General features: G+C 46.7%; 2 protein-coding genes and 2 long non-coding RNA genes across 6 annotated transcripts in view; all 4 read right to left on the bottom strand.

Annotated features, from left to right (window-relative positions):
• Positions 1 to 607: 607 nt before the first annotated feature.
• Positions 608 to 8,452, bottom strand: LOC139790704 (uncharacterized). Of its 2 annotated transcripts, none has more exons than XR_011723583.1 (4): positions 8,367 to 8,452; positions 7,676 to 7,890; positions 6,693 to 6,918; positions 608 to 968 (listed from the first exon to the last, which is right to left on the bottom strand). It is a non-coding gene; the product is annotated as an uncharacterized lncRNA (long non-coding RNA). The 2 variants fall into 2 exon arrangements; XR_011723584.1 differs by lacking the exon at positions 608 to 968 and adding an exon at positions 5,978 to 6,078.
• On the bottom strand, positions 2,079 to 5,793 carry LOC139790702 (uncharacterized). The gene is made up of 3 exons (XR_011723580.1): positions 5,492 to 5,793; positions 3,932 to 4,138; positions 2,079 to 3,355 (listed from the first exon to the last, which is right to left on the bottom strand). It is a non-coding gene; the product is annotated as an uncharacterized lncRNA (long non-coding RNA).
• A 136-nt stretch (positions 8,453 to 8,588) lies between the features above and the next one.
• LOC139790676 (ankyrin repeat domain-containing protein 18A-like) overlaps positions 8,589 to 26,672 on the bottom strand; it is a 126,416-nt gene continuing 108,332 nt past the window's right edge. Inside the window, exons 10-15 of the mRNA XM_071732547.1 lie at positions 15,143 to 15,207; positions 14,793 to 14,934; positions 14,174 to 14,259; positions 13,274 to 13,525; positions 12,472 to 12,624; positions 8,589 to 8,765 (exon numbers count right to left, since the gene is read on the bottom strand). Coding sequence (XP_071588648.1) covers positions 8,589 to 8,765; positions 12,472 to 12,624; positions 13,274 to 13,525; positions 14,174 to 14,259; positions 14,793 to 14,934; positions 15,143 to 15,207 — 875 coding nt within the window. The remainder of the gene's footprint in view (positions 8,766 to 12,471; positions 12,625 to 13,273; positions 13,526 to 14,173; positions 14,260 to 14,792; positions 14,935 to 15,142; positions 15,208 to 26,672) is intronic.
• Positions 16,630 to 20,521, bottom strand: LOC139790700 (ankyrin repeat domain-containing protein 7-like). 2 transcript variants are annotated; one of them, XM_071732573.1, is made up of 9 exons: positions 20,292 to 20,521; positions 19,860 to 19,974; positions 19,440 to 19,613; positions 19,215 to 19,321; positions 18,739 to 18,876; positions 18,041 to 18,270; positions 17,112 to 17,145; positions 16,963 to 17,032; positions 16,630 to 16,710 (listed from the first exon to the last, which is right to left on the bottom strand). In XM_071732573.1, exons 1-9 carry the CDS (start codon positions 20,516 to 20,518, stop codon positions 16,645 to 16,647), a joined length of 1,161 nt encoding a protein of 386 aa, XP_071588674.1. In that variant the 5' UTR covers positions 20,519 to 20,521; the 3' UTR covers positions 16,630 to 16,644. The 2 variants fall into 2 exon arrangements, with proteins under 2 accessions (XP_071588674.1, XP_071588675.1); XM_071732574.1 differs by lacking the exon at positions 16,630 to 16,710 and having other exon boundaries at positions 16,962 to 17,032; positions 17,112 to 17,168.

Below are 26,672 nucleotides of genomic sequence, written 5' to 3'. Positions count from 1 at the left end.
GAGATGGTTCTTGGGTCTCTTTCTGCATTCTACAAAGAATGAAATTAATACATAAAATTAAATTAATATTACTTACATTAAATTAATACATAAAATTAATACCAAGTTAATTTTAGAGTAACAACTTTCATAAATCTGGACAGGCCCTCCTTTCCTCCAGCCACCCACCCAGCTATCATCTCCCAAAGGAACCTGGGATTTTGGCACTAGGAATACAGAGTTTTTCCCACGGTAAAACCATTGACAGCACTGCTGGAGTTCTTCCCCCTCTTCCCTCTTAAGTAAACTGAAAAATGAAGAATAAGGTGGTTATCTGACACATGCAGGTATTCACCTCACTCAAACGCTCTGGGGTTGAGAGGAAGAAAGAAATGGAATTTTAAAGCACGGTGCACATCACTATTCACAGACAAACAGCACACCAGTGTCTAATTACCAACAGGACTGGTTCCTGTTTTCCAGAAAATAAAAAGTAACAAAATGGTGTACAGCAACTTTTAAATCTTTGCTCTGCCTGGGACTGGTGGAATTTGCAGAAAAAAACTTTAACTAACATCCTAACCAGTCTTCTGGCCAGTTAATTAGCCTAACACAGCCACATAGAAGAAATTTAAATATTGCTTGCACATCACAAAATAGAGCAGAGAAAGCTTAGTGGCTGAAAGTGACTTTTTTGAGGAACAGGCAGGTCCCAAAAGACAGAATGCAGAAATGAACAGCAAAACACTGCTCAGAGCCTTCAACACTGCAAAAAGTGTGTCCTTTACCTCCCTTTTTTTTAGTTTTTCAGCCTCATAGATTAAGACTTGTTCTCTTAAACCAGCACACTTGGCCTTTAATTCCTTGTTCATCTTTTCCAGTGTGGAAACTTGCTTTTCAGCAGAGTTTGTGGAAAATGTCATTGAAGCATCCCTGTGCAGCAGCTGATGGAATAAATGGCTTTCCCTCTGGAGCTGGGCCAACGCCTCCTGTGGGGGCAGAATCACAGAACCACAGAATCATTAAGGCTGGAAAAAACCTCTAGGATCCTCCAGTCCACCTGGGAAACCAACACCACTAAACCATGTCCCCAAAGTGGGAATTATGTGCTCCACTCTCCCCTGAGGTGTTACACAGGACTCCAGACCCCTCTGCCCAGCCCTGCCCCAGATGCCCAACACCAACAGGATGCCTGCCCTATTCCCCTCAGAAATACACTCAGAAAAAAATCTTTTCAAACACTTCTTAGTATGGCCCAACACACACATGTTTTGCAGATGCAGAGAAAGCATCAAAGGTCACCAAATTCCAAGGGTTTTTTGCACGAGCTTTCTCTTACAAAGAGAAAGACCAAGTATGTTTAATCACACATATCAGCCTTTTTACAGACAAATCTCCTTCTTTACTTCAATATGTATTTTGTATGGGGGAAAAAAAAAAATGCATCTGACTGCATTGTTTACAGGAACAACACAGGCCAGCTGGAAATAAAGCAGCAGAACAGGAAATATCCAGCATCGTGGAAAATATTTTTCCCCATCCTAAGAAAATTGTACCCAACTTCAGACAGCATCACCACCTTCCTCTGCACGACTCTGCCATCACCATTAGTCATTTTCTGCCAATTTTCTTTACCTTATTGTATAACTTACTCTATAATTTACTCTATAATTACTCTCTATTTACTCTATAATGTTATTTAGCAGTCCTTACTCTAATTCAAAATATCTGGCTTCACATACCTGTACCCCGGAATTGTCAGTGGCTTCCTTTAGGCCCTTTTTTTTATTTTTTTGCTGGTGATGACACATGGAAAGTTCACCTCCAGGGAAAACCACAGTATTCTTCCAAGGATTTTTCCAGCAATGGAGAGCAGAGTTATAGCTCAGTAGTGTGAGCAGTTTAACTTTTCTCCTTTCTTCTTCTACATTCTTTTCATGAAAGCTGTTTCTCACTGGATCTTTTGGAAGACAGTGAAATTTTAGAGGTTCTCCTCTCTTTGTCAACAGTTCTTGGATCTCTCACGTGTTTTCCTCAAAGCAATCTTTGGTTTTCTTTGAGGAGAACCCTGGGGATTCTTCAGAGATTGCAGGATGCTCTTTTTAATGTGTTTCCAAAGCACTTCAGGAGAGAGAGCTATGGGATGACCTAAAAGTCTTGAAGGTTTACCTGGAAGCTGTTTCTCACTATCTTTTGGAAGACAGTTCAATTTTAGAGGTTCTCTGTCAACAATTCTTGGATCTCTTGGGTGTTTTCATCAAAGCAATCTTTGGTTTTCTTTGAGGAGAACCCTGGGGATTCTTCAGAGGTCTGCAGGATGCTCTTTTTACTGTGTTGCCAAAGCGCTTCAGGAGAGGGATCTATGGGATGATCTAAAAGTCCAGCTTGAAGGTTTACCTGGAAGCTGTTTCTCACTCTACCTTTTTGAAGATGGTTGACTTTGAGCCTCCTCCCTGGGATGCCACCCCTCTTAGGTTTGGGCTTCAAGTAGAGGGTAAGTTTGCATGGCACAAGGCAGTGGTCTGTAGGACATTCTGCACCAGGCATCGCTCTGCTATGACGGACATCGCCAACATTTCTCTGGCACACTAAGACACAGTCAGTGAGGTGCCAGTGCTTCGATCCAGGATGCTTCCAGGTTGTTGGAAGAGAGTTTTGGGGATGGTGAGGTTCTGCTCAGCACGAAACTCCAGCAGGAGATGTCCACTGTCACTACAGTTTCCAACACCATGCTTGCCCAGGACTCCTTTCCAGGATTCATAGTTTTTTCCTACTCTGTTGTTGAAGTCACCAAGGATTATGGTCTTGTCTGCAAGAACTATTTGGGGGAGGCAGTGCAGGCTTGGTGTAGAATTTGACTTTTGGTCAGCTTGGAGGCTTGGGGCATAAATCCTGAGGCAGAGAAGAACATGGGGCTTGTTGTGGAGTGGGAGGTGTAAGGAAATAACGCGATCAGTAACCCGACAGCAAATTTTTAAGTTTGGAGGCTTGGAATAGCTGTGAATAAAAGCAAAATCCTCACTTATCAGCCCATCAGAGTCTTCCTGGGAAATATCAGCACTGCAATGAAGGAGAACTTTGATCAAATGAAGATTCCCACCAACTGAGCTACTGGACTTAGATTCCTGTTCAGTGCCAAACTCTTTGCCAGGATGTCCCAGGTGAGTTGAAAGCTGAGCTGGACTTGGAGCCAGAATTCTGCTTTCCAAGCTGCTTGTGACTGAAGTTCTTCTTCTGATGCCCTTCTCATGGAGTGCAGCGTTGGCTTTTGGTAGTTCATCATCAGCTCCAAAAAAATTCAGACACATCCCAAGAATTCTCTCTGGCAGGAACACTTTGGCAGAGTTACCCATAGTCTCCGATTATTTGTTGGCTTCTGAAAATAGAGAGGATTAGGAGTGACCAAACCCAGAATTTGACCTGAGGGGTTTTGGTGAGCTTATATAGTAGCAATCAAGCCAAGGACTTGGGACTTCTCAGCACGAGAGCTTCAAAGCCACCTGTGATTGGTGTGTGCTTCTTCCAGAAGACAGAGAAAACCAACCCTGAGCTACCCTCCCTTTCCCATGGAGAGCTCAAACCTCAGACAAGCTGATAAAATAGCAGCCAAAAAAAGACATTTTTTTTTTTTCCTTCACAGACTCAAATTCTGTGCTCTGCAGGGCCTTCCCTTATTCAGTAAGGGAAAGGAAATTCATCTTTTTTTGCCACACATTCCCTTTGAAAACAGAATCCATGAAGAAAATCCTATTAATTCCATGATCAGTGCTGTTACTCTTGGAACACTTAAGAGAAATTAAGACAGTTCTAACGAAGGCAAAGGGTCTTAAGGAACTTTCCCCACAAATATGCCATTTTAGGCTTACAAACACAATGCTGACCAGATGTAGAAGAGGAACCCCAGCAGGAAAAAAGGAAAGTCTTATTACCACTCCAAAAAGCCTGTACCTACCTTTCCAGTCCATTTTATAACCATCTTCTCTTTGTCACTTCCTCCAGATACAGCTTTTCATATTTTTCCTTTAGAACAATGCTCTCTGTCAGGGTGTATTTGTATTTTTCAGGGTGTTTATCTCCACTTGCTGGTCCTCTTTTGTGTTTCTCCTCCCATCATGCCTGCCTTAGGCTCTTCTTTCAGCTGGCAAGAAAGTTTGTTGAGCTGTAGACAGAAAAAAACCCACACACACAAAAAGGGACTCAGCAGGAGCTAAAAGAAAATAAAAAACCAAAAAAAAATGGTAAAGGGTTGGGCACCAGGACTGGATTTATCACCTGCTGACTCAGTATTAAAATCAGAATGAAAACAGGGGCTTCCATTTTATCAAGAACAGCTATAACATCATTTCTGATAGGATTCCTCAGGTTCCCAGCCCTTCTCCTGCTGTAGGCACCAAACTGGCAGCATTTCCCCCATTCTTCCCATTTCCTGGAAAAGCACTGGAAAAGCTCATGGGAAGTCAAACACACCCAAACCTCCTGGTTTCAGCACAAAAACCACCTCTCATACGTTAGAGGAATTTTTACAGCACACTCAAGCTTCATTATTGCACTGACAAACACACCACCTTTTTTTTCCCTCTACACTGAGAAATTTTTAAATATTAATTAAGAAGATGGCTTTCACTGAAGGGGGAAGATGTATTCTCTTCTTTAGGTGAAAGCTGCAGTTTATTTTAGAAAATGTGCAGGAAATATCAGCCTTTCGTTAGGTCCCAATGGTCACCTACAGCTCTGTCCTTCTCTTCCCCTTCCAGAAGCAAAATTTTCTGTATCTATTGAACATCAAACCTGATATCCTGTCAGTCATTAAAAGGGGAGGAAACTGGCATGGTGAGCACTTGAAAGAGGCTCTAACTGAAGGAAGAACCTTGATTTATTTGACAGGAAAAGAGACAATGAATGCTTGAGAATAGGAGGTTCCATATAAATAAAAAGGAGAATTTTTTTTTACTGTGAGGGTGACAGAGCACTGGCACAGGCTGGTCCCTTCCAACCCATAATTTTCTGTGATTCTATTTAAATCTGCCTCAATGTAATCATCCAAAATAACTCCTCCAAGAGAAAGACAAAAACTCAAGAAACTTCGGGACTAATCATGAGCCCCTGCCAGGGCAGGGGACTTTTCTTTCATGCTACTCAAACAGCAATAACCACCTCAAAAAGCACTTTTTGGGTGCCCAGGAGAAGGGAAAGGCTGGGCTGAAACCGGGGTTTCTCACTAGTGAGAAACAAATTCCACAACATTTTCTGCATCACCTCACTGCATCCTGCCCAGGGAAGCAATTGGAAAGCCTTGGGAAAGAGTAAGACAGGTTCCAGGAGAAAAAACTTTGGGCACACCCATCTACTGCTGCAGCACCATGGAAAGCCAAATCCATTCCAAAATACAGCCCAGAAAAAAACAACAACAAAAAAAAATTAACAACGTGAAAAGAAGCCTTGGGAAAGAGTAAGAGTTTTTCCAGGAGAAAAAACACCACCACCAAAAAGCCTCACACAAATCAGAGCTCACCTTTGTGTGCATTTTAGCAGCTTCATTGGCCATTTCAGAATAACCATCCTTTATTTCTTTCTTCAACTCATGCAGGGACATTCGCTCCCCATATTCCCTTATAACCTGTTTAATGCTTGAGAAGCTCTCTGAGCGACAAAGCACATTTGAGAAGAAAACAATGAAGCAAAGGAACAACAAGCAGCCTTTTTCACATATTCTTGTGTAAACATCACAGAAATTTTGTCTTTAACAGAAATTGCTGAGACAAAAAATCCAGCATTCCTATGCCACACCTGGAGGCTCCAAATTTCACCTGTGGAAGAATTCAGATTTTCCCTGCAGGGAAACCTCTTTTGGCAGCTCTCATCTCATGTAGAACAGAGTCTTGCTAGGACTAAGATGAGGATGGAATTTCCTCACCAACTCTTCCGCACACCCAGCTCTACATTCAAATTGAATCCAGCTTGAATTGTACTCAGGGATATGAACAAGCCCCACCTCTCAGACTCTTCCTCCACTTCCATGTTTATTTCCAGCTCTCTGTCCAGATGCACGTTGAGAGGGCAGCTCAGCTCTTCCTTCTCTTTCTTTCTGTCACTCTCAGACTTTCAAAACAGAAAAAGCAGATGGCACACAGGGCACAGGACCTGCACCTCATCTTCTCCCCACAGCAGCTGCTCTACACCTCCACCTCTCAGCCAGCTTCCACAGAAAGCCAAGGGACCCAATTCCTGAGAATATTTCATCACATTTCCCACCCAACAAGCCAATAGCTAACAATGGAAAGAGATGCCCCCACCCAAGCAAAGGCAAAGAGGGGATTTTGATTCACATCTTCTTCTCCCTCTTGCTCTTCTCTCAGCCAAACTTATCTACATTTCTACTTATATTTTTTCCTTCTGCAGAAAAGGAGAAAAGGGAAAGGCTGCCCCTTGGAAACTGGCAGCTCCTCCCTTTTTCCCAGGCATTAATTCACTTGCCCCCTTTTCCTGCAAGGTTTTTAAGCTCCCACTGCCCTCAAAAACTCCTCAACACCCTGTGTGCTCTTGGAAAAGAGAACAACCCTCAAAACCAAAACTCTTCACCCCTACCTAGATGTGGAGGGTTGTGATGAGGAGGAGTTACACCATGAGTAATCACTACAAACGAGTTGTAACTTTAAGGTTAAAAAGCACAACTTGGCTTACAGATGCTGAGGGTGGGATTTCAAATTTTTTACCTGAGCTGCATAATGGGTGCAAATGTTGTTCCCCAAGGATTCTGCTCCTCTGGGTGAACTTGGGAAGCTTCCTCCTAAACTTGAACTTAGAGAAAGAGTGTTCCCAGAATGTCCCAGTTCAACCAGATACTGCTCAGCACTGACATCCAGACCTTCACTGATGGAAGGGGAAAGAACAAGCTTCCCACAAAGCTTTCTTTTGGCTTTTCCTTGGTTTTCCTCAGCTCTGAAAAAATTCAGACACGTACCAAGAGTTATCTTTGGGAGTCACTTTGGCCCAGTTACCCCCTCCCTCCCCAGGTCTTTGATTATTATTCAACTTGTGAAAGTTGAAGGGATTAGCAGTGACCAAACCCTGAATAGCATTTGAGCTGAGGTTTTTTTGGAGGATTTCTCAGCAGTCACGTTTCCCACAAGGAGCAGCAACCAACACTTGAGACTTCTCAGCATGAGAGCTTCAAATCTGTGAATGCTCTGTGCTTACACAGCTTTTTGCAAAAGGCAGTGAACACCTGCACAACAACACCCTTTCCCATGGGAAGCTCAAACCATAACCCTCAAATGGAAGCAAAAAAAAAAAAATATTCACTTTCTTCCTTCATAGAATTAAATTCTGTTCTCTGTAGGGCACATCCTTATTCAAACAGTACAGGACATAAAATTCATGGTTTGTTTGTTTGTTTTTTTTTTTGCCACTTACTGAATATAAGGAGGAGATTTATTAGAGACTGGCAAAAAATCTGACTGGTAAAGTACAATTAATTAAAAAAAACCCAAACATTAATTCCACTATTAGTGGTGTTAGTCTTGGAATGCTCAAGAGATATTAAGACAGAGGGAGGGTTAAAGGAACCTTCCTCACAAATATGCCATCTCAGGCTAACAGCTGTAATGCTGACCAGATGTAGAAGAGGAACCCCAGCAGGAAAAGACAGGAGGAAAAAAGGAAACTCTTATTACCACTCCAAAAAGCATGTACCTACCTTTCCAGTTCATTTTGTAACCATCTTCTCTTTTTCACTTCCTCCAGATACAGCTTTTCCCATTTTTCCTTTAGGACAATGCTCTCTCTCAGGGTGTATTTCTCACTCTCCAATTCCTGTTTCAGGTCTCCCATTCTGCTGAGCAGCAGCTTTCTCTCTGCTTCATGGTCGTGGGCTCTGATTTCTTCCACTCAGTCCTGGGAAGCTGCCTGCTCCTGAAGCAGGTAACACACTTTTACCCACCACAAATTAAAAAGGGAACTGTTTTTGTTCAACCTGCCCAGTGTCAGGGGCACAGATTTACTCCTTGAGGCACTTGTGCATTCTCCAGCAACCAAGCAGAACCCAGGAGCTACCACGGGCAAGAATTCTTCTTATTTAGAAAGAATCCCTCCCTCTCAGCACTTATTTATTCAAGCTGCTAATGAAGGAACACTGTGGGACAGAAAAGCATAGAGAAAAGGATTCCTCAGAGAAGGAATTCCCCCACCCTGCCACTTTGCTCTAGGGAAAGAATAACACAGAGAACACTTTCAGAAGCCCCTCTGCTCCTGGCCAGGATTTCAGAATCCCACAATTTGGAAAAGAGCTCTGAGATCACCGAGTCCAAACATCAACCCAGAAAAAAATAAAAATATTCCAAAGGCCCCACAGCAATTGGGAAAAAGGCAGCAGTTTATGAGCAGCTTACCAGGGGTGAGCCTTGCAGAAAGGTTTCAATTCTACTGTTTTGCTGCACAACTGTGGCTTCCAGTCTGGCATTTTTAGCTCCAAGGCTTTAAACAGAAACACAGCTCTTATTACAGGGAACCACCAGAGCACCAGTTCTTAAAGAACAGCAGGGAAAGGACAAACAGAAGCATCTTCACCACCTCAGACAGCAGCAGACACCTTGGTCCCCTGTGCCACTCTCTTACCACTGTATCTGTTCCTCCAGGTGTTGCACTGCAGTAGCACTCCCAGAAGATGCCAACAGGAGGTCTTTCAGTCTCTGGAAACAATCTCTTTTTTCTCTTTCCTTATTCTCCAGAGCACTCTTCAAGTCACGAATTGAATGCTCATGCTGAAGATGTTCTTCCAACTCCTGCAGCTGTAAAAGAACAGCAAGATTCCACAGCACTCAGCTGAGTTTTTATGCTGAAGAGCTCAGGGAATGCCCCTGTCTGCACTACCCAAAGAGCTGTCAGTACATTCCAAACCTTCCCTCTTCCTAGGAAATGAACACAAAACATGCTACTTTACCAAATCTTCTCCACTCTAAGCACTGACACTCACCCTCCCACTCCTTTCAGGCACTCTCTGGATCCCTTCGTTTGCTCCCCCCCTTGAAAATAGGAATTAAAAAGTTCATCCTTCTCCTAAAGGGACGTCACAGCCCCCTTGTGTATCTATAGATGTATCTATATTCATGCAGGGTAAGTTCCAGAAGCAATCAGAATTGGCAGCATGCTGATGGATGGAGTTAAACCCAGTGGTGGTCCCAGGGTGGTCCCCAGGGCTCTGCACCAGTTCTCTTCAACATCTTTATCAGTGATCTGGACGAGGGGATTGGGTGGCTTGATCTGATGAGGGCAGGAAAGCTCTGCTAGAGGGACCTGGGCTGTATGAGATTCACCAAGGGCCAGGAAAAATATTTTCCCCAAAAGGGTTGTCAGGCACTGGAACCAGGGGCTGAGTCAAAATCTCTACAGAGACTTCAGAGATGTGGGGATGTGGTGCTGAGGGACAGGATTGGGCTTAGCAGGGCTGAGGGAACACTTGGACTTCATTTTAAAGATCTTTTCTAACCAAAAGAGTTCTATGATTCTCTGTTACAAGTGGGGGAAGCATGACGAGCAGCAAGAAGCCCAAATGCAGCATTATTGCAGACATTATTTCTATATAAATGCAGACATTAATTCTATATTAATGCAGACATTAATTCTATATTAATGCAGACATTAATTCTACATAAACGCAGTCCATTATGTCTACTGTCCTTCAGAAATCAGATAAAACTTTTCTCAGTCTCTTTTGCAGAGCACTTTACCACATACAAACCTTGGACCGTGTCAAAGACAAAGATACCAAGTGTCCTGGTTTGGGCCAGGATAAAGGGGATTTTTTGTCTTGTACTTTTGCTTTCATCTCAGTCTCTTGGAAGTAGTTGCACTTGCTGAAATTAACAGCAAGTTTCTCAGACAGTATCTGCTTCTAGGACTGATAAAACTTGATTTTTATAGTAACAGCAGAACCAAGGCCACTGACCAGCTCTGAGGAACATTTTACCCTCCAAGAGGAATGAAGAGGTCCCACCTTCAGCCCTCCTTTGGGGAGGAACGGACAAGAGAGATGCCAGAATTGAACAAACAGAGAATTCCATCCCATACACCTCATACTCAGGATAAATTTGAGGGATCACAAGGGTGAAGCCAGCTTCCTGCCTTTCCTGACTTTCCTGCTTCCCCTTCTTCACCTCTCCCTGTTTGCTTCTTTAGAGACACAAAGGCACAACTTGAACTAAATCTCGCCACCTCTGTGAAGGATAACAAGAAGTCCTTCTACAGATACATCAGTGGCAAAAGGAGGGGCAAGGAAAACATTCATTCTTTAATGGACATGGACGGGAATGTAATTGTTAAAGATGAAGAAAAGGCTGAGGTATTTAACACCTTCTTTGCCTCAGTTTTTAAACAGTAAAACGGGCTATCCTGAGGACAGCTGGCTTCTGGAGCCTATAGGAGACAAGAATCTAAACACCCCCCCTGCAATCCAGAAGGAAACTGTCAGTGATCTACTGGGCTGCTTGGATCCCCACAAGTCTATGGGACCAGATGAACTCCATCCAAGGGTGATGAGAGAGTTGGCAGAAGAGCTCGCCAAGCCTCTCTCTATCATCTACCAGAAGTCCTGGCTCACTGGGGACATCCCAGATGACTGGAAGTTGGCCAATGTCACGCCAATCCACAAGAAGGGCCGGAAGGAAGACCCGGGAAACTACAGGCCTGTCAGCCTGACCTCAGTGCCTGGCAGGGTTATGGAACAGATCATCCTGGGGGCAATCACACAGCACCTGCAGGATGGACAGGGGATCAGACCCAGCCAGCACGGGGTTAGGAAGGGCAGGTCCTGTCTGACCAACCTGATCTCCTTTTATGATCAGGTCACCCACCTGGTGGATGAGGGGAAGGCTGTGGATGTGGTCTATCTGGACTTCAGCAAGGCCTTCGACACCGTCTCCCACAGCATCCTCCTGAGAAAGCTGGCTGCCCACAACTTGGACAAGCGTACTCTGCACTGGGTTAAGAATTGGCTCGAGGGCCGGGCCCAGAGAGTGGTACTGAATGGGGTTCTTCCAGTTGGCGGCCGGTCACCAGCGGTGTCCCCCAGGAATCAGTGTTGGGCCCAGTTCTGTTCAATATCTTCATTGATGACTTGGATGAGGGGATTGAGTCCATCATCAGCAAGTTTGCTGGTGACACCAAGCTGGGGAGAAGTGTTGATCAGCTGGAAGGCAGGAGGATTCTGCAGAGAGACCTGGACAGACTGGAGAGATGGGCTGACTCCAATGGGATGAGCTTCAACAAGGCCAAGTGCCGGGTCCTGCACTTTGGCCACAACAACCCCATGCAGCGCTACAGACTGGGGACAGAGTGGAGAGCAGCCAGGCAGAAAGGGACCTGGGAGTCTGGATTGACAGGAAGCTGAACATGAGCCAGCAGTGTGCCCAGGTGGCCAAGAAGGCCAATGGCATCCTGGCATGTATCAGAAACAGCGTCACCAGCAGGTCCAAGGAGGTGATTCTGCCCCTGTACTCAGCCCTGGTAAGGCCACACCTTGAGTACTGTGTTCAGTTCTGGGCCCCTCAGTTCAAGAAGGATATTGAGGTCCTTGAACAGGTCCAAAGGAGGGCAACCAAGCTGGTGAAGGGACTCGAACACAGATCCTATGAGGAGAGGCTGAGGGAGCTGGGGCTGTTCAGCCTGAAGAAGAGGAGGCTCAGGGGAGACCTCATTGCTCTCTACAACTACCTGAAAGGAGGATGGAGCCAGGCGGGGGTTGGTCTCTTTTCCCAGGCAACTCTCAGTAAGACAAGAGGGCATGGTCTTAAATTGTGCCGGGGGAAGTTCAGATTGGATATTAGAAAGAATTTTTTCACGGAAAGGGTGATCAGACATTGGAACGGGCTGCCTGGGGAGGTGGTGGACTCTTCGTCCCTGGAGACATTTAAAAAGCGACTCGATATGGCACTCAGTGCCATAGTCTAGTGACTGTGGCGGTAGATGTTCAAGGGTTGGACTCGATGATCTCTGAGGTCCCTTCCAAGCCAGCCTATTCTATGATTCTATGATCCTGGGAGGAGGATCCCATCCCTTCCTCTGCCTGTGGTCCTGATCCGTGCCAGCCTGAATCTGTGTGTTCCTGCCTCCAGATCCCGACCCCAGGAGTCCAGCCTGGACTTTCCCACCCTGCAGCCTCGGTGGTGACGTGAGAGTTATTGGGGGAAAAGGGGTGAAGGAAAGTGGGATCAATTTTCCTGTGTATTTGTATATATTTAGTAATTTTTCCTCTTTATCATTACTGTTTCATTAAAGCTGTGTAGTTTAGTTCCCAACCTATCAGTCTCTCTCCCTTATTCTCTCCCCTTTCTTTATCAGGGAGGGGAGGGGGGATTTAATAGTGAGCATCTGTGATTTCAGGTTAATTGCTGGGCCAGTGTTAAACCCTGACACCAAGTTTGTAAAAAGCTGTGCTTCCTCCACACATCATCCCCCCATCACGAGGAAGTTTATTCTAGGATTCTAAAGTTTGTGTACCTTGGATTTATTTTCTCCCAATTCCTTCTTCAAGCCCAGTGTGGCCTCCTCCAGGTTCCTTCTGTAGCACGTGGCGACATCAAGCGAAGCTTCTGCCATGGAGAGCTTTTTCAGAGCATCAGCAAGCTCCCGTTGCAGCCCTCTGATCTTCCACTAATGAAGATGAGCATGAGGAAAATTATAAGACTATGAATTCTGTCTTTAATTTGTTGATTTATACAATTAGACCTTGTCTTGAACTCCAAAAGCAGGAAAAATCTGCTGGCCATCGGCAGCCAAATGCTGAGCACCTCAACTACCAACAGCTCTTCAGGAGGATTTCTAATAAATAAAAAAACCCCTCAAGTATTACTCTTCTTGAACCATACACAAGCATGTGTATGTTATTTTGGTACCTGTTATTTTGGTACTAAGAATACAGAGTGATTCACAGGGTAAAATGACTGACAGCACTGCTGGACTTCTTTCCCCTCCTTCCATCTTAAAGAAATGAAATCATTGCTCTGCCTGAAGCTGTGGAATACTCTGCAGAGGAGCACATTTCCTACTCGTTTTTTGCAGAAAAACCTTAACTGAGGTCCTCAAGAGTCTTGCGTGCAGTTCTTGGTCTTTCACAGAGCCACAAAGAACAAAGAAATTTAAATATTGCCACACACCGTAAAATACAGAAGAGAAAGCTTAGGTTGGTGTCTGAAGTTGACTTTCTGAGGAACAGCCAGGTCCCTTAGAAGCCCCAAAACTCAGATATTAACCCCAAAGTACTGCTAATAGTCTTAAGCACTGCTAATATTGTGTACTTTACCTGTGCTTCTACTTTGTCAACTTCACATCTAAAGACCTGTTCCCTTAAGACATTGCAGTTTTCGTATAACTCCTTGTTTTTCTCTTCCAACAGATAAACTTTCTGCTCAGTATCAGCCTTGAGCTTCTTGAAAATGTCATTAAAGCAGTCCTGAGCAACAGTCACTACACTTTCTTGGATGAGCTGCTGCTTCCTGTCTTCCAGTTGCTGGCGGAGCAAGAGGTTTTCCCTCTGCATCTGGGCCAATTGCTCCTACGAGGACAGAGCCATAAAACCCCAGAATCATTATGGTTGGAAAAAACCTCCAGGATCCTCAAGTCCAACCACCACCATGCCCACCAAACCATGCCCCAAATTCCAAGTAATTTGCTCCACTTGAGCTGTTACAGAAAACTCCAGAGGATGTCTGCCTTAATCCCACTGCAAAAAAAACCTTTTTTCAAACGTTTCTTAACATGGCCAAACCCACACACGTTTTGCAGAGGCAGTGAAAGCATCAGAAAGGTGACAAAAATTCAAGACTTTTTCTCTTAAAAAGAAAAAGCCACGTTTCATCCAACAGATCAGCATGTTACTGAAAAATCTCCCTTTTCACTTGAATATGCATTTTGCAGGGGAAAAGATGCTTTTGACTGTATTGTTTGTTTGCACAGCACAACAGGAAGAACAACGGCAAAAAAACTGAAGGAAACCAGCTGGAAACAAAGCAGCAAAAGAAAAAATATCCAACATCATGACAAGGATTTTACACCATAGGAAGACTGGATCCAGCTCCACTTCAGACTCACTCTGCCTCTCCAGGACTCTCCCTTCATTATCCACTTACTGTTTTATTCATCATAGTTTTTAATACAATTTCACAGTTCATATTCTAATTAAAAAATATTTGGCTTTCCATACCTGCACCACAGAGTTTTCAATGGCATCCTTGATAACTTCTTTTTCAGCTGCTGCTGATATCTGGGAGGTACAGCCAGAGTGCTCACCTACAGTGAAAAACAGATTTTTATAAACAGCATGACTTCATACTACTTATTTACACCTAGAGTGCATCTTTAATGGTTGTGAGAAAAGGCTGAGAACAAAATAAAACATCGTCTAAAATTTGTGAGCTGCAGGAGTGAATCATTTTATGATAATAGCAATTTCACGTGCACCTCTGTGAATTCCTTTCTTCTGGAGCAATTTACATTTTAACGGAAAAAGGAGAGATTCTGAATTAAGGGCCACAAATACACCACTCCTGTTACTCCGAGGTCCATGATCTCTCACTCAGCCTGTGGAAAAATGGGGTTTCAGCTTTTCCTGGTGGCCAAGGAACATTTGTAGATAACACCACTGAAGGCACTACAGAGACAGGCATAAATTATCAGTATCAAGATGCTAGGAGGAAGCAAACACTGAGCTCTATACAAGGAACCTCCACCACTTGGAGAGCAACACCCTTTATATTATAAAACACCATTTAATAGTCATAGAGAAAGAACTGCATCACTATTTCCCAGCTCCCTTCTCTCACCAGTGATGTCTCTTGAAGCTGCCTTAGGGATTTTAGAGTCACCATTACAAACATGGTGCTTCACAATCCAGGACTCTGGAGCTTTTTTCTCTTCTCTTTTGCCTCCCTTCTCCTGCTTTACTTCCTCTACAGGTGACTCTTCCTAAAAGAGATCAAGAAAAAGAAGATATAAAGGGGGAAGAAGGAAGCATCCTCAGTCTCAGCCCTGCTTCTGCACAGCCCCTGAGAAGCACTTTCCCACTTCAGCCCAGCTTCATTCCAGTTCCAGCAAGCTCTCAGGTGCTCCTGGATCTCCCTCCTCCCCTCCCCAGCCCCCCCATGGCCACCTCCCTGTCCTTCACCCAAAGTACCTCAGAATCCCAGGGAGAAGAATCCTCATCTTCCTGTTCCTTTGCTTCCAGGGCTGCTGGGGCACCTACACCCCAGAGAAGAAGAGAGACTTTGCTATCACTTCCCACTGCACAGCAGCTTCCAGAGAAACACCACCCAAAATCCTCACCTTAAAAGCACTCAAATCACCCAGAAAAAATCCTCCTTTTGGAGTCCAAAAATCTTCCTTGCCAGGGAGGTGTTCCCCTGGACCTTCCCAGAAGCCAGACACCCAAGCACTGCCTTTTAAAAAGCAGCAGAGTCTCAAAACTCCAAAAATCCACCCAAAGACACAAAAAACCCCTTTTTATTTCAGGGGATGGACATCTAAATCTCTTCTCCAGCAGATGAACACAAGGCTCAGGCTGGGTGGCTTCCTGGGCTGCTCAGACTACTTGCAGGGCTCTCCTTTAAGCCACCCCATGGGGCCTAAATCCTGAAGGATGCACTTTTTGGGAAAATGTGGATGCAAAGAAAAAGGGGCAAGGAGCTGGAGACCAGAGAGGAAACCCAAGGACAGCAACCCCTGGTTCCAGCTGGGCTCTGACTGCTCACATGATGCCAAATCAACCTCATGGGGAAATTCTGACAGAAAAGCACAAGATTCCTACATCTCAAGACAAGGAACTAAAAGGAACAAAAGCTGCTGAATCAGGGGAGGTTTAGGTCACACATCAGAAAATTTTTGGCAGCCAGAGGGCAGCTGAGCAATGCAAGAACCTCCCCAGGGAAGTGGTGACAGCACCAAACCTGCCGGAGCTCCAGAAGTGTTTTGGATGAAGCTCTCAGGTGTGATTCTGGGGGTGCCCACAGACACAGGGACAGGAGTTGGACCTGATGGGTCCCTTCCAACTTCTGATTCTATTTCCTAACTCAGTTCTCTCACCAGTGCTGACTTCTAAAGGTGCCTTGGGGACTTGAAGGCCATCATTGCCAACAGACTTCTTCACATTCTCAGATGCTGCAGGGCTTTGCAGGTCACCATTGCCTCCCTTCTCCTGCTTCTTCTGCTTTTCTTTCAGGTCTGGTAACTTTTAGGAAAAGAGTTAAATGGAAAGAAGCTTTTAAAAGGGCAGAAGCAAGCATCTTATTTGCCTTTCACTGACTACTTGAAAAAAGCTTTTTTATTGAAAAGAGAAAAGGGAAACTTGTTGAGCTTTCATTTACAAGGCATTCAGCTTTTCCATGGAAATCTGGAGGAGCAGAAAGGAATTCGTCCTGTCCTCAGCCTCAGCCCTGCTCCTGCACAGCCCCTAAGAAGCCATTCCCCACTTCAGCCCAGCTTCATTTCAGTTACAGTAAAATTCAGCTCTCAAAGTTTCAGAATTCTTATCTGCAAGGAACTCTCAGCATCAGCAGGTTCACTGCACAAATCAGCCTAAATTTCAAGCATCACAGCAGAAAAATGCATTATTTCTATTTAAATCAATGCAAGAAAATGGAATCATCTTAAAACTAAAGATGCTGGCTGGCATCTCCAGCATTAGTGAGTGGGTTGAGCTGCCGCACTCAGGTTCCCCATCACTGCAGAATCCCCCTGCAACAGATGCTGAGCCAAATGAACAAGAAGAAATAAAATAATGTGACTGTATACCTATGTCTTTTGGCCCCAATACACAAATCTACTGCTTTCTCTGCCACAGCTACAGGTTTTTTAGCAAAATCTGACAGCAGAAGAAAGGCCAGAGATGGCTTCTAAGGAGAAAACAATGCTGGCTGGAACTTCTGTTTCTTTCAATCCCAGAGAAAACTTGCCTTCAAGAGATTTCTCAAGGACACTTCTCCTGTAAATGCACCATACCTTAGGGGTAAAAAGGAGTGAATCTTCAGAATCTTTCCAAGTGTTATCATTCATCTCAGTCTCAAAGCTCCTTAAAAAACAAAGCAAAATCAGTGCTGTGTCTCTAAAATCACCCCTCAAGCAAGTGGTAGGGGTTTGTAAAGTCTCACCTTATTGAGCCTCCTTCACAAAGGTCATCTGTGGCTGTTCAAAGATTAAATGACATGCTGACATTAGATTTGAAATGCCAGCAATTAAACAGTACACTTTAGAAACCTCAAAGAACAACAGGTCCCAGTCTAGAGTCTGAGGTGACAAAATGTTATTCATATTAAAAAAATTACTTCTTTAGGATCCTTCTAGGGCTCGGTGAGCTCCTAAGCATAGACTGGATTTTAACCACTCACTGAAGGAGCAGGGTGTTTGATCACAAAGCAGTGTAATTTTTTTTCTAAAAAATCACTGAGGGTGGAAAAAAAAAAAAGCATCATTACTGTTCTAAATCAAACTATGTTCCAGAAGAGACAGTACACACAGGCACTGCATTGCTTGTTGCTAACAGTGACTTCTCTGAGACAATTTTTCCTCAAATTTCCAATTTGAGGGATCACGAGGGTCAAACCCCTTCCTCTGCCTGTGATCCTGATCCGTGCCAGCCTGGATCTGTGTGTTCCTGCCTCCAGCTCCCGACTGCTGCCGACTCCAGGATTCCAGCCTGGACTTTCCCAGGGCTGCCCTGAAGCCTCGGCGGTGACGTGAGAGTTATTGGGGGGGAGGGGGAGGAACGTGGTATCAATTTTCCTGTATATTTGTATCTATTTAGTAATTTTTCCTATTTATCATTACTGTTTCATTAAAGCTGTGTAGTTTAGTTTCCAACCCATAACTCCCTTATTCTCTCTCCTTTCTTCAACAGAGGGGGATTAATAGTGAGCATCTGTTATTTCAGTTTAATTGCTGGCCCAGTGTTAAACCCTGCCAACAAATCACAACTGCCCTGACAAGGCCAAAAAGTCACAAATCAGCATGTTCCCAAACCACCTCAAGAAAAGTCCCCAGTCATTTTCCTCTTGAGCTCCTCCATAGTTAAGGATCCTACCTCCTCTGTCCACAGCAGGTGCATCCCAAAAAATTGGAGCAGCTCCTGCCTGCTCAGGAGCGATGACTATGCTGGTACCTTCTGCATCACACACAGGAGCTTCTCCTGTGTTCTCCTGGTCTGGTTTTTCTTTTATCCCTCCAGCAGCTCCTGCCTGCTCAGGAGATCCAAGTGCATCCCCTGCAGGAGCTTCTGCTGTGTCCTCCAGTTTTGCCAGGTACTGACTTACACTGCACAGAGAAAGAGAGGAAATAAAGTTGGTAAAAAGAACCACATGCTGGCACAACAATTTAACACCAATTTATTATCCCCCCTGCAAATATTTATAAAAATTCATAAACTCCTCAATATTTGTCCTAATACACACAGAACTCACTCCAGCATTCCCTGCAGTCACATTCACCCTATTAATGCACATTCCCACCTTCCAAGTTATTAACTCCTGCTCAGAACATTTTCTCAGCCTCCCTTTTAGGCACGCATAACCACCTGAGAGAATCTCAGTGCTAACCAAAGCCCAGGTGACAGAATTGCTCGGGTAACCCCCCCTTCCACCCTCCCAAAGGAAGATAAAAGGGGAATAGGGAAGAGAAACTTGAGGTTTACTGGAAGAGGAAGAGACCACACCACTTACTCTAATCATACTGGAAGAGGAAGAGACCACACCACTTACTCTAATCATAACGTTCAAAGTTTACCGTAAATGGCCATGGAGATCAGCATAATCCACAGCTATCCTCCCATCTTTGTCTTCATGGGAAAAATTGGCTCCGTGAGAAAGGAGAACTTTGACCAAATACATTTCCCCAACAGAAGCAGCAATCATGAGTGGGGTTCTGAAAGATTCAAAACATGCAATGCCATGGATCATTTGACATAGACACAGTCATTATTTTCATTCCTGCTTGCTGTCAGAAGAAGTATTTTCCCCATTCCTTTACAATGAACACATTTGGATGAACACTCAAGGAGCAAACCAAAGTCTTTGCTTTCCTGGACCCCCTCCTCTTTCCTCGACCCCCTCCTATTCCTGGACCCCCTCTTATTCCTGGACCCCCTCCTCCTTCTGGATCCCCTCCTCCTCCTGGATCCCCTCCTCTTCCTAGACCCTGTCCTCCTCCTGGACCCCCTCCTTCTTCCTGCACCCCCTCCTTCTCCTGGATAAACCCCTCACCTTTCATGCTCATCTCGAGCATTCACATCAGCTCCTGCTTTCAGGAGATCTTCTAATATCTCCTCGTGTTCTTCAGTGATAGCAAGAGTTAGTGGGGTATAGCCCTTCTGAAAAGTCAGAGAAATGCATCATGTAAATAATCAAAGTAAAAAAAAAAAAAAATCTGTAAAAGAAATATCGATGCAACTTTCTGAAAGGACTTCTTGAAGAAATATAAACATTTACCTTATTCTTGGCATCCAGTTTGGCACCATGCTTGATTAACTGCCCCACAAGGTTTTTACTACGAGCCAGGATGGCCAACTGGAGGGCAGTGTTGCCATCGATGTCTGCAAGATTTGGGTCGGCACCCTGCTCTAGCAGAAAAGTCACACAGTCTTGTTCTCTGAGCTGTACTGCCTGGGAACAACACACACACACACACAGAAAAAAAAAAAAAAAAAAAAATTAAAGACTTCCAGAATTCACATTTCACTCCATCACAGCTTGACCAGCTTCTGACCACTGGGAAAGAAGAGCACTTTTCAAAGATGATCTGACAGGTGTGTTTCTGCACAGCTCTGCTTACAGAGTCCTGCCAGACACCTCTCCTTTCATGCACACTCAATAAGCCTCTCTTCCAAGAGCAGAACTTCTCCCACTCACCTTCATCAGGGGTGTTCTCCCAAAATTATCAACAGCATCCAACTGGCTGCCATGCTTTACAAGGAATCTGGCAACCTCTGTGTGGCCGTTGGCACACGCCAGATGGAGAGGTGTCCTGAGAATTAAACATGTGAGCTTAACACCAAAGAACCAAAGCTGTGGCACCACCCAGCCCGGGGCAGGAGAGACCTGGGGATACCTGAGAACCCTGCAGGAAGATCAGGGCCAAGTGGCAGCCCAGCACCTCCAGGAGCACTGGCGCCCACCCAGCAGCTCCCAGCACTGGAAAGCTCTCAAGTTCCCCCTCCCGGCTGACAGGGCACATCTTGCTTTGCAAGCAATCAGCTCCAAGGGGATCCCACACAAACCCTGCAGGGGGGATGCTCCCGCACGCCACCCGAGGTGTCCCAGCAGCGGCCCACAGCCCCTCACCGATTCTCCCTGTCGTGGCAGTCGATGCCCCAAATCTTGATCCACGAGTGCCAGAACCTCAGCCAGGACAGGTGGCCGTGGGCGGCAGCGTGGTGAAGCCTGTTCAGATCTTTCTCCTCAATCTGAGGGCCGCTGGTGCTGGCGGCAGCACCACGGGGCCACACAGGATTGTAACTGGGCAGCACAGTCCTGTAGCGACGGTGACGCTTCCTCCTGAAGAGCCCCATCCCGGGAGCAGCAGGAGGCACACGGCAGAGCCGGAAGGGTGGGGGTAAAGTACAAGGGAAGGGCAAAAACAGGGACAGGGGAGGGAGGAGACAGACGGGGATGAGGTGGATACAAGGGGAAAGGCAGGGACGAGGCGGGAGAAAGGAGCAAACCAACGGCAAGGACCAGGAGCAGCCGGAGAGACACAGCCCAGCGCAGCTCAGCACAGGAGCCACAACGGCAGAGTCGCCCCTAACGGCAGTTGCCAGGGGCAACGGGGGGTGCGGCCGAACCAGTTGCAGGGGGTGGGGGGGGGGGGAGGGGAAGGGGCCGAACCAATTCACAGGGGGAAGGGGGAGGGCTGAAGGAAAGGAAAAGGTTTAATCCTTAAACCTTGCATTGGTTTAAGCCTCAGCATTCATTCATTGCCACTACAGGTGACAATGGTCCCTTAAGTATCTGAGAGAAGCTGAGAAACTCTCCCTCACCTCTATGAGTCATGCAAAGTGGAAAACTCTCCCCCTGAGGAGAGGCTTTTTTATAACCAACTAAAAGGAGCAGCTAGAGAGGGTAAAAAAATCACCCTTCTTTTGTGGCTGGTGCCCAGCTGGCTGTACTGGGGATTCTCAGGGCTACGCAGTTGCACTCTTTTTATTGGTGTGTGGTGGCTTTTGGTATCAAATACTGTGCTCAGAGAGCTGTCACCAGCTTATCCCATCTTTTCACAATCACTTCTTGTCTCTCACCACATCTTTAAATGGCAAACTAGCTTCCTCTGACTGCACAGAGCTCACTGCAAAAGTTCCACTGCCATTGTACAAGTACAGGTTGTTTCCCTAGACAAGTCTAACCCAGAACTAGAGGGAAATGGACATCTAGAATTCTCCTGGCTTACCAGGAATTCTGTCCTCCTTGGCAGGACAACTCTGGGGAAAATGTTAACACAAACGTTAACCCTCACCATGCTACATGTGCCACACCCAGCTACACAGAAAATCATCTTACAGTTCCCTGCTGAAGTCCCCCAAAATTCAGCCCCCAAATGGGAGCCCTAATAAGAGACCCCAAAACAGTTCCCAACTGAGAGACCCCCAAACCAGTGTCACCCAAACCAGCGACCCCCAAAACACTCCCCCAAAACTCCAAAAAAGGAACTCCAAAAAAGGGGATCCTGAAATAAACCCCCAGAAGAGAGACTGCTAAACCAGGGACCACCAGCTGGGAGACCCCCAAACCAGGCTCCCCAAAACACTCCCCCAAATCAGGAACTCCTAAAAAGGGGATCCTGAAATAAACCCCCAGAAGAGAGACCCCTAAACCAGGGATCACCAACTCCACCAGCCACTTCTTCTTCCTCCTCATCATCATGCTCCTCCTCATGCTCCTCTTCCTCCTCCTGTTCCTCCTCCTCCTGATGATGGAGTCATCACTGATGCCACCTGCTGAGGCTTTTTTTCCTTTTTTTTTTTTTTTTCCACTTGGGCACTGAATTCCTGCTCCTTCTCTTCCCTGCAGCTCCAGTGGAGATCAGTGTCCAGCTGGAAGGATCTGCTCCAACCCCTCTTCCCCTCTTGTGGAGCATCCCCACAGCCAGGAAATCCACTCCTGGTTTCTCCCTGCTTGGTGTGCAGCCCACAGGGACGTGGTTCTTTGTGGAGCATCCCCACAGCCACCTCCTGCCAAGACAACAGTGGAAAAGTCCTGCTCATCCCTCCAGCAAGGACCAGGAGAGGGGGCAACCCCCAGGACCTGGGTGAGACCTGGCTCAGGGCCTCCCAAAAATGCTCTCCTGGAGATGAGCTGCAAGGGCAGAGAGATGGGATGGATCCCAACATGTCCTCCCGAGGACACCACCTGCCACAAACCATTCTAGGATTCTCCAACTGCGGGAGCAGCAAAGAAAATGCGTGCAACCAATATGGTTGATAAACGGACTTCTGGTTTATTGCGCAGCAACTTTTGCTTATATAGTGCTTCCGTGACCACACCCCAGCCACCAACATAACTTTTTATTGGACACCCGGTGTGTTTACCTGTAGCACAGCGAATCCCTGGTGCAGGTAGCACCGGAGTATGGGCCGATCTAATTGGCCTCCCAAACATGGGGTTGGGCATAGCAAAGGGGTCGTATCTCCTATCTCTTCGAGAATATTCAGGAATATTCTCCAACATTCTCCAAACCTCTCTAACATTCCCCAACATCCAACTCCATCATTCCATCATTCCATGACTCACCACCATGGGATGGATGCCTACAGAGATGGTGACCATGGTGACCCATGGCTGCTGCCCGGTGCTACAGACCACCAGAGACTCTGGTGGCTGCCACAGACCTGGAGGGTTCTAGAACACGGGCAGTGGGCCTGTGTGGCAAAGAGGTCATGGTGTGGCACCCAGATGACACCTGAGAGATCATGGATCCAGGGCTAGAAAAGCCCAAGGAGAGGGCCAGAGGATGCCAGTGTGGCTGAGCTGACCTGCGGGCTACCTCACCTCCTTCCTTGGCTACTCGCCCACCTCTTTTCTTTTGTTCCTTCCGCCCATTGGTCCTTTCCTGCCTGCTTCTCCTCAGCTTCCCTCCTCGGAATGAGGTGGTTCTGACTGGACTGCCAGGACAGAGGAGAGAGGAGCTCGAGTTGGGATACAAGGAGAGGTCTCTCCCTTCCAAGCTCCTGCGACTTTTCCCAGCTGGCCGGAGCTGTGGGAAGGATTCTTCCCCTTTGCTCCCTCTGCTAAGGCCACGGGTGAGCAGCTCTGCAGACCAAGTGGCACACGAGGTGACCTTTCCAAAGGTCCTGGGGCACTGCTGTCAGGTGGAGTCCTGTGACAGGGACAGCCCTGCAGCACCTCCAGGCACTGCTCCAACGCTCCCGAGGACGGATGCTGTCCCGTGCCTTTTGACGGGGGCATTTTGGAATCCTTGGGATGAGCTACAATGGTTTCTTTGCCTTCAGGTGAGGGGCTTGCTGTTGGTCTTCTCCTTCTGGAGAACGTGCTGACAGCCTGAGATTTTCCCTCTGTTCCTGAGAGGAGCTGAGAGTTGTGCTGGGGAACGACTCCGGTGAGCCCCAGCTTCACCAGCAGCTTGGGCTGCAGTGGGGTCCCTTCTGTGCTGGGGGTGGCTTCTTGTCATCAAGTGACACCAGTCCCAGTGTGGGCTGCTTGGACTTTGGGCCAAGCAAGCACGGGCACAATCTTTGTTTCCCCAAAGTGATGCTTGAGCAGCCAACTTCAACAACAGCTGCCCCTGATTTTTCTGGCTTGGGTGCTCTGGGTGTTCCCGTAGAGCCCTTGGCTTCTCAAAGAGGTTTTGAAGCACTCAAGTGCTCTTTCTAAAATGCCATTTCCCTGCAGTGGTTGCTGTGGGAATGGCTTCCCAAGGAAACACAGATGGGCAGCACAGCCCAAGAGCTGGAGCAGGACTCCAGAAGGGGGGCAACAGCTGCTTCCTCAAAGCTGTCCTGCAGTGTCTGACCTACACCCCCTCTCTGGCACGCTACCTGCCCTCCCAGGAGCACAGCCAGGCCTGTGAGTACTTGTGGGAACATCTTCTCAGTCTGTTGGGCACTTCCCAAGGGTTCTCAGGACGTGGAGTTGGATGGAGCAGACGAGCAGCACTTTGTCAGCCTCCCACCCTGCTTGGGCTCCTGGGAACACTCAAGCCTAGAAAGGCACTTGTCACATCTGGGGGAGTGATGGACCCCAGAAGGACCTCTTCCTAGCCCCGGGCTTTGGTCTCCACTCCTGCAAGTGAAACCCTCTTTGCTCCTGGCACAGAAAACTTCTTTCAGCTCAGCATCCCTCTGCAGGAAGTTTTCCAGGCACTCAAAAGTGTCGGGTTTGTTGGGACGTGGGTCCCTGGGGAGCAGAGGTGTTCAGACTGTTGTTACCCCCTCAAGATCTGCAGGAGGTTTCTCACTGCTAACCTGAGAAGTTCAGCACCAAGTCCTGAATTGCTGCTCCGGCACCAATCACTTCTAAAGCAGCTCTAACTCCTTTGTATGAGGCCAAAATCTCTTTTTCACTGGCCGTGTAGCTGGCCTCAGAGCCTTTGGAGTTCCCACCCCAAAGTCCTAGAGGTCGACCTCTGAAGCTCTCCTGGAGCTTTCTTTCTGCCAGAGGCTCCATGTAGGAGCCCCATTCCCAGTTCCAGTGTAGAGCACATTTTTAATGTCTGCCCCTGTTGGAATTGGTCCAAGGGCCATTGCCTGCACAATCTTCTGTTGAATACTTTCCAGTTTGTTGTTCTGAGCCCCCATGGGGTTGTTGTGGCCAAAGTGCAGGACCCAGCACTTGGAATGTTGAACCTCATCCCGTTGGAATCATCCCAACTCTCCAGTCTGTCCAGGTCCCTCTGCAGAGCTCTCCTGCCTTCCAGCTGATCTACACTCCCTCCATCTTGGGGTCATCTGAGAATTTGCTAGTGGTGAACTCAATCCCCTCACCTCAATCATCAATTAAACAGCACTGGGCCCGGCACTGATCCCTGGGGGACATCAATTGGATCAGCACTGTTCAGCACCACTCTCTGGGGGCTTCCAGAAGTTCCTAACCCAGCACAGAGTGCTCCTGTCTGAGCCCTGGGCTGACAGCTTTTCCAGGAGAATGCTCTGGGAACGGTGTCCAAGGCTTTCCTCAAGTCCAGGCAGACTCCATCCACAGCCTTCCCCTGATGATAAAAGGAGCTCAGGTTGGTCAGACAGGACCTGCCCTTCCTCACCCCATGCTGGCTCTGATCCCCTGTCCCTCCTGGAGCTGCTGTGGGATTTCCTTCCCCACCTCTTTCCCACAGTCCCCTGGGAAAAAAAACCCTCCTCTCCTGGACTGTCCCCACCTGGGATGAAGTAGCCTCAGCTGGAACCCACCTGAGAACATCACACCCTAACCCTAACCCCTCCTTGCTCCTTGTTCCTGATCGGGCATCTAGATCTGCTCCTGCTAATATTTTTTTTATTTCTATTTTTTTCTACAAATTCTTCCTGGCAATTTTCCTCCCCTAGCTTCCAGGAGACACCTCAGAAATTTACCCAGACCTCGGAATTTCCTCCCACCCATGACCTTCTCAGGCTCCCGGCTCACGTGCCTGACAAATAAACAAAAAAAATCAAAACCCCCCCCCCAAAAACCCCCAAAAAAGTGACCCCCAATTTTTCAGACTTTTTTACCTATCCCTCTCTTCTTGGAAACACAGCCCCCAGATACACACTCAGCCTCTTCAACAGCAGCAGCACAGTCAAGCTCTGCCTTCAGAAAGTACCTACGAAATGCTCAAAGCTTCTGCTTTTGAAGGCACCAGAGCTGGGAGCCCGAGCAGGGCAAGGGTGGGAAGGAAATTCTGAAATTCTGAGGTCCAGGAAGCTTCCTGATGTAGCTCCTGGAAGGCTGGGGGTGGGGGTGGGGGGGCTAATTGCTAGAAAGAATGTGGGGTGGAAAAAAAAAAAAAAAAAAAAAATCGCAGCAGGGAGAAGCTGCCCCAAGCTTCCGATTTAAAGCCCGGTTAGGAAAACTTTTGCTGGCCCTAACCCTCACATGGAACCCTACCCACAGCACCACCACCAATCAGGTTACTATTTTCCTTTTGCACCAAAACCCACAAACATTTGACCCCTCGGTTGCTCTCTTGGCTTCTTAATTCAAAATTTCTCACGTCACCTCATAGCACAATTAAAACCAGCCTGGATTCATATCATTTTGAGGCAACATTATTATCAACTCTTTAGGAACATTTTAACAACTGTGAATATTTATAAAATAATCCACTTTCCTCTTCGTAGTGTGACATATGAAACACATAGATTCGTGTGGATAAGGCACAATGTTGAATCAGGGGAATGAGATGTAACCTTTCCTTGTATAACCACAAGGCTTAGGGGAACAGGAAACAAGACATGCACAGTTCCTGTACCCTAAAAAAGGCTCCAACGTACATCCTCTTGTGCTAATCTAAGCTGGTTTTGCTGCTGACTGCAGAGTGTTGCACAGGTAAGGGCAAAGGAACTCATGTGCAGAATCGAAGGGTAACAAGAGGGGAAACTGAGGCAGACGCTGACTTCATCCAACGACCACCAGGTGGGGGTCAAAAAGACCCTCAGAGATAAAGTGAGCATGTGCCTTTGAAGGCCTGCCTCTCCCAAGAACTAATAAACATAATCCGGCCTATTCCTAGAACAGTCA

Source organism: Heliangelus exortis, unplaced genomic scaffold, assembly GCF_036169615.1.
Source record: "Heliangelus exortis unplaced genomic scaffold, bHelExo1.hap1 Scaffold_131, whole genome shotgun sequence".
Taxonomy (NCBI): domain Eukaryota; kingdom Metazoa; phylum Chordata; class Aves; order Apodiformes; family Trochilidae; genus Heliangelus; species Heliangelus exortis.
The sequence above is the reverse complement of the archived record's forward strand: the minus strand, read 5'-3'. Positions and strand labels throughout refer to the sequence as shown.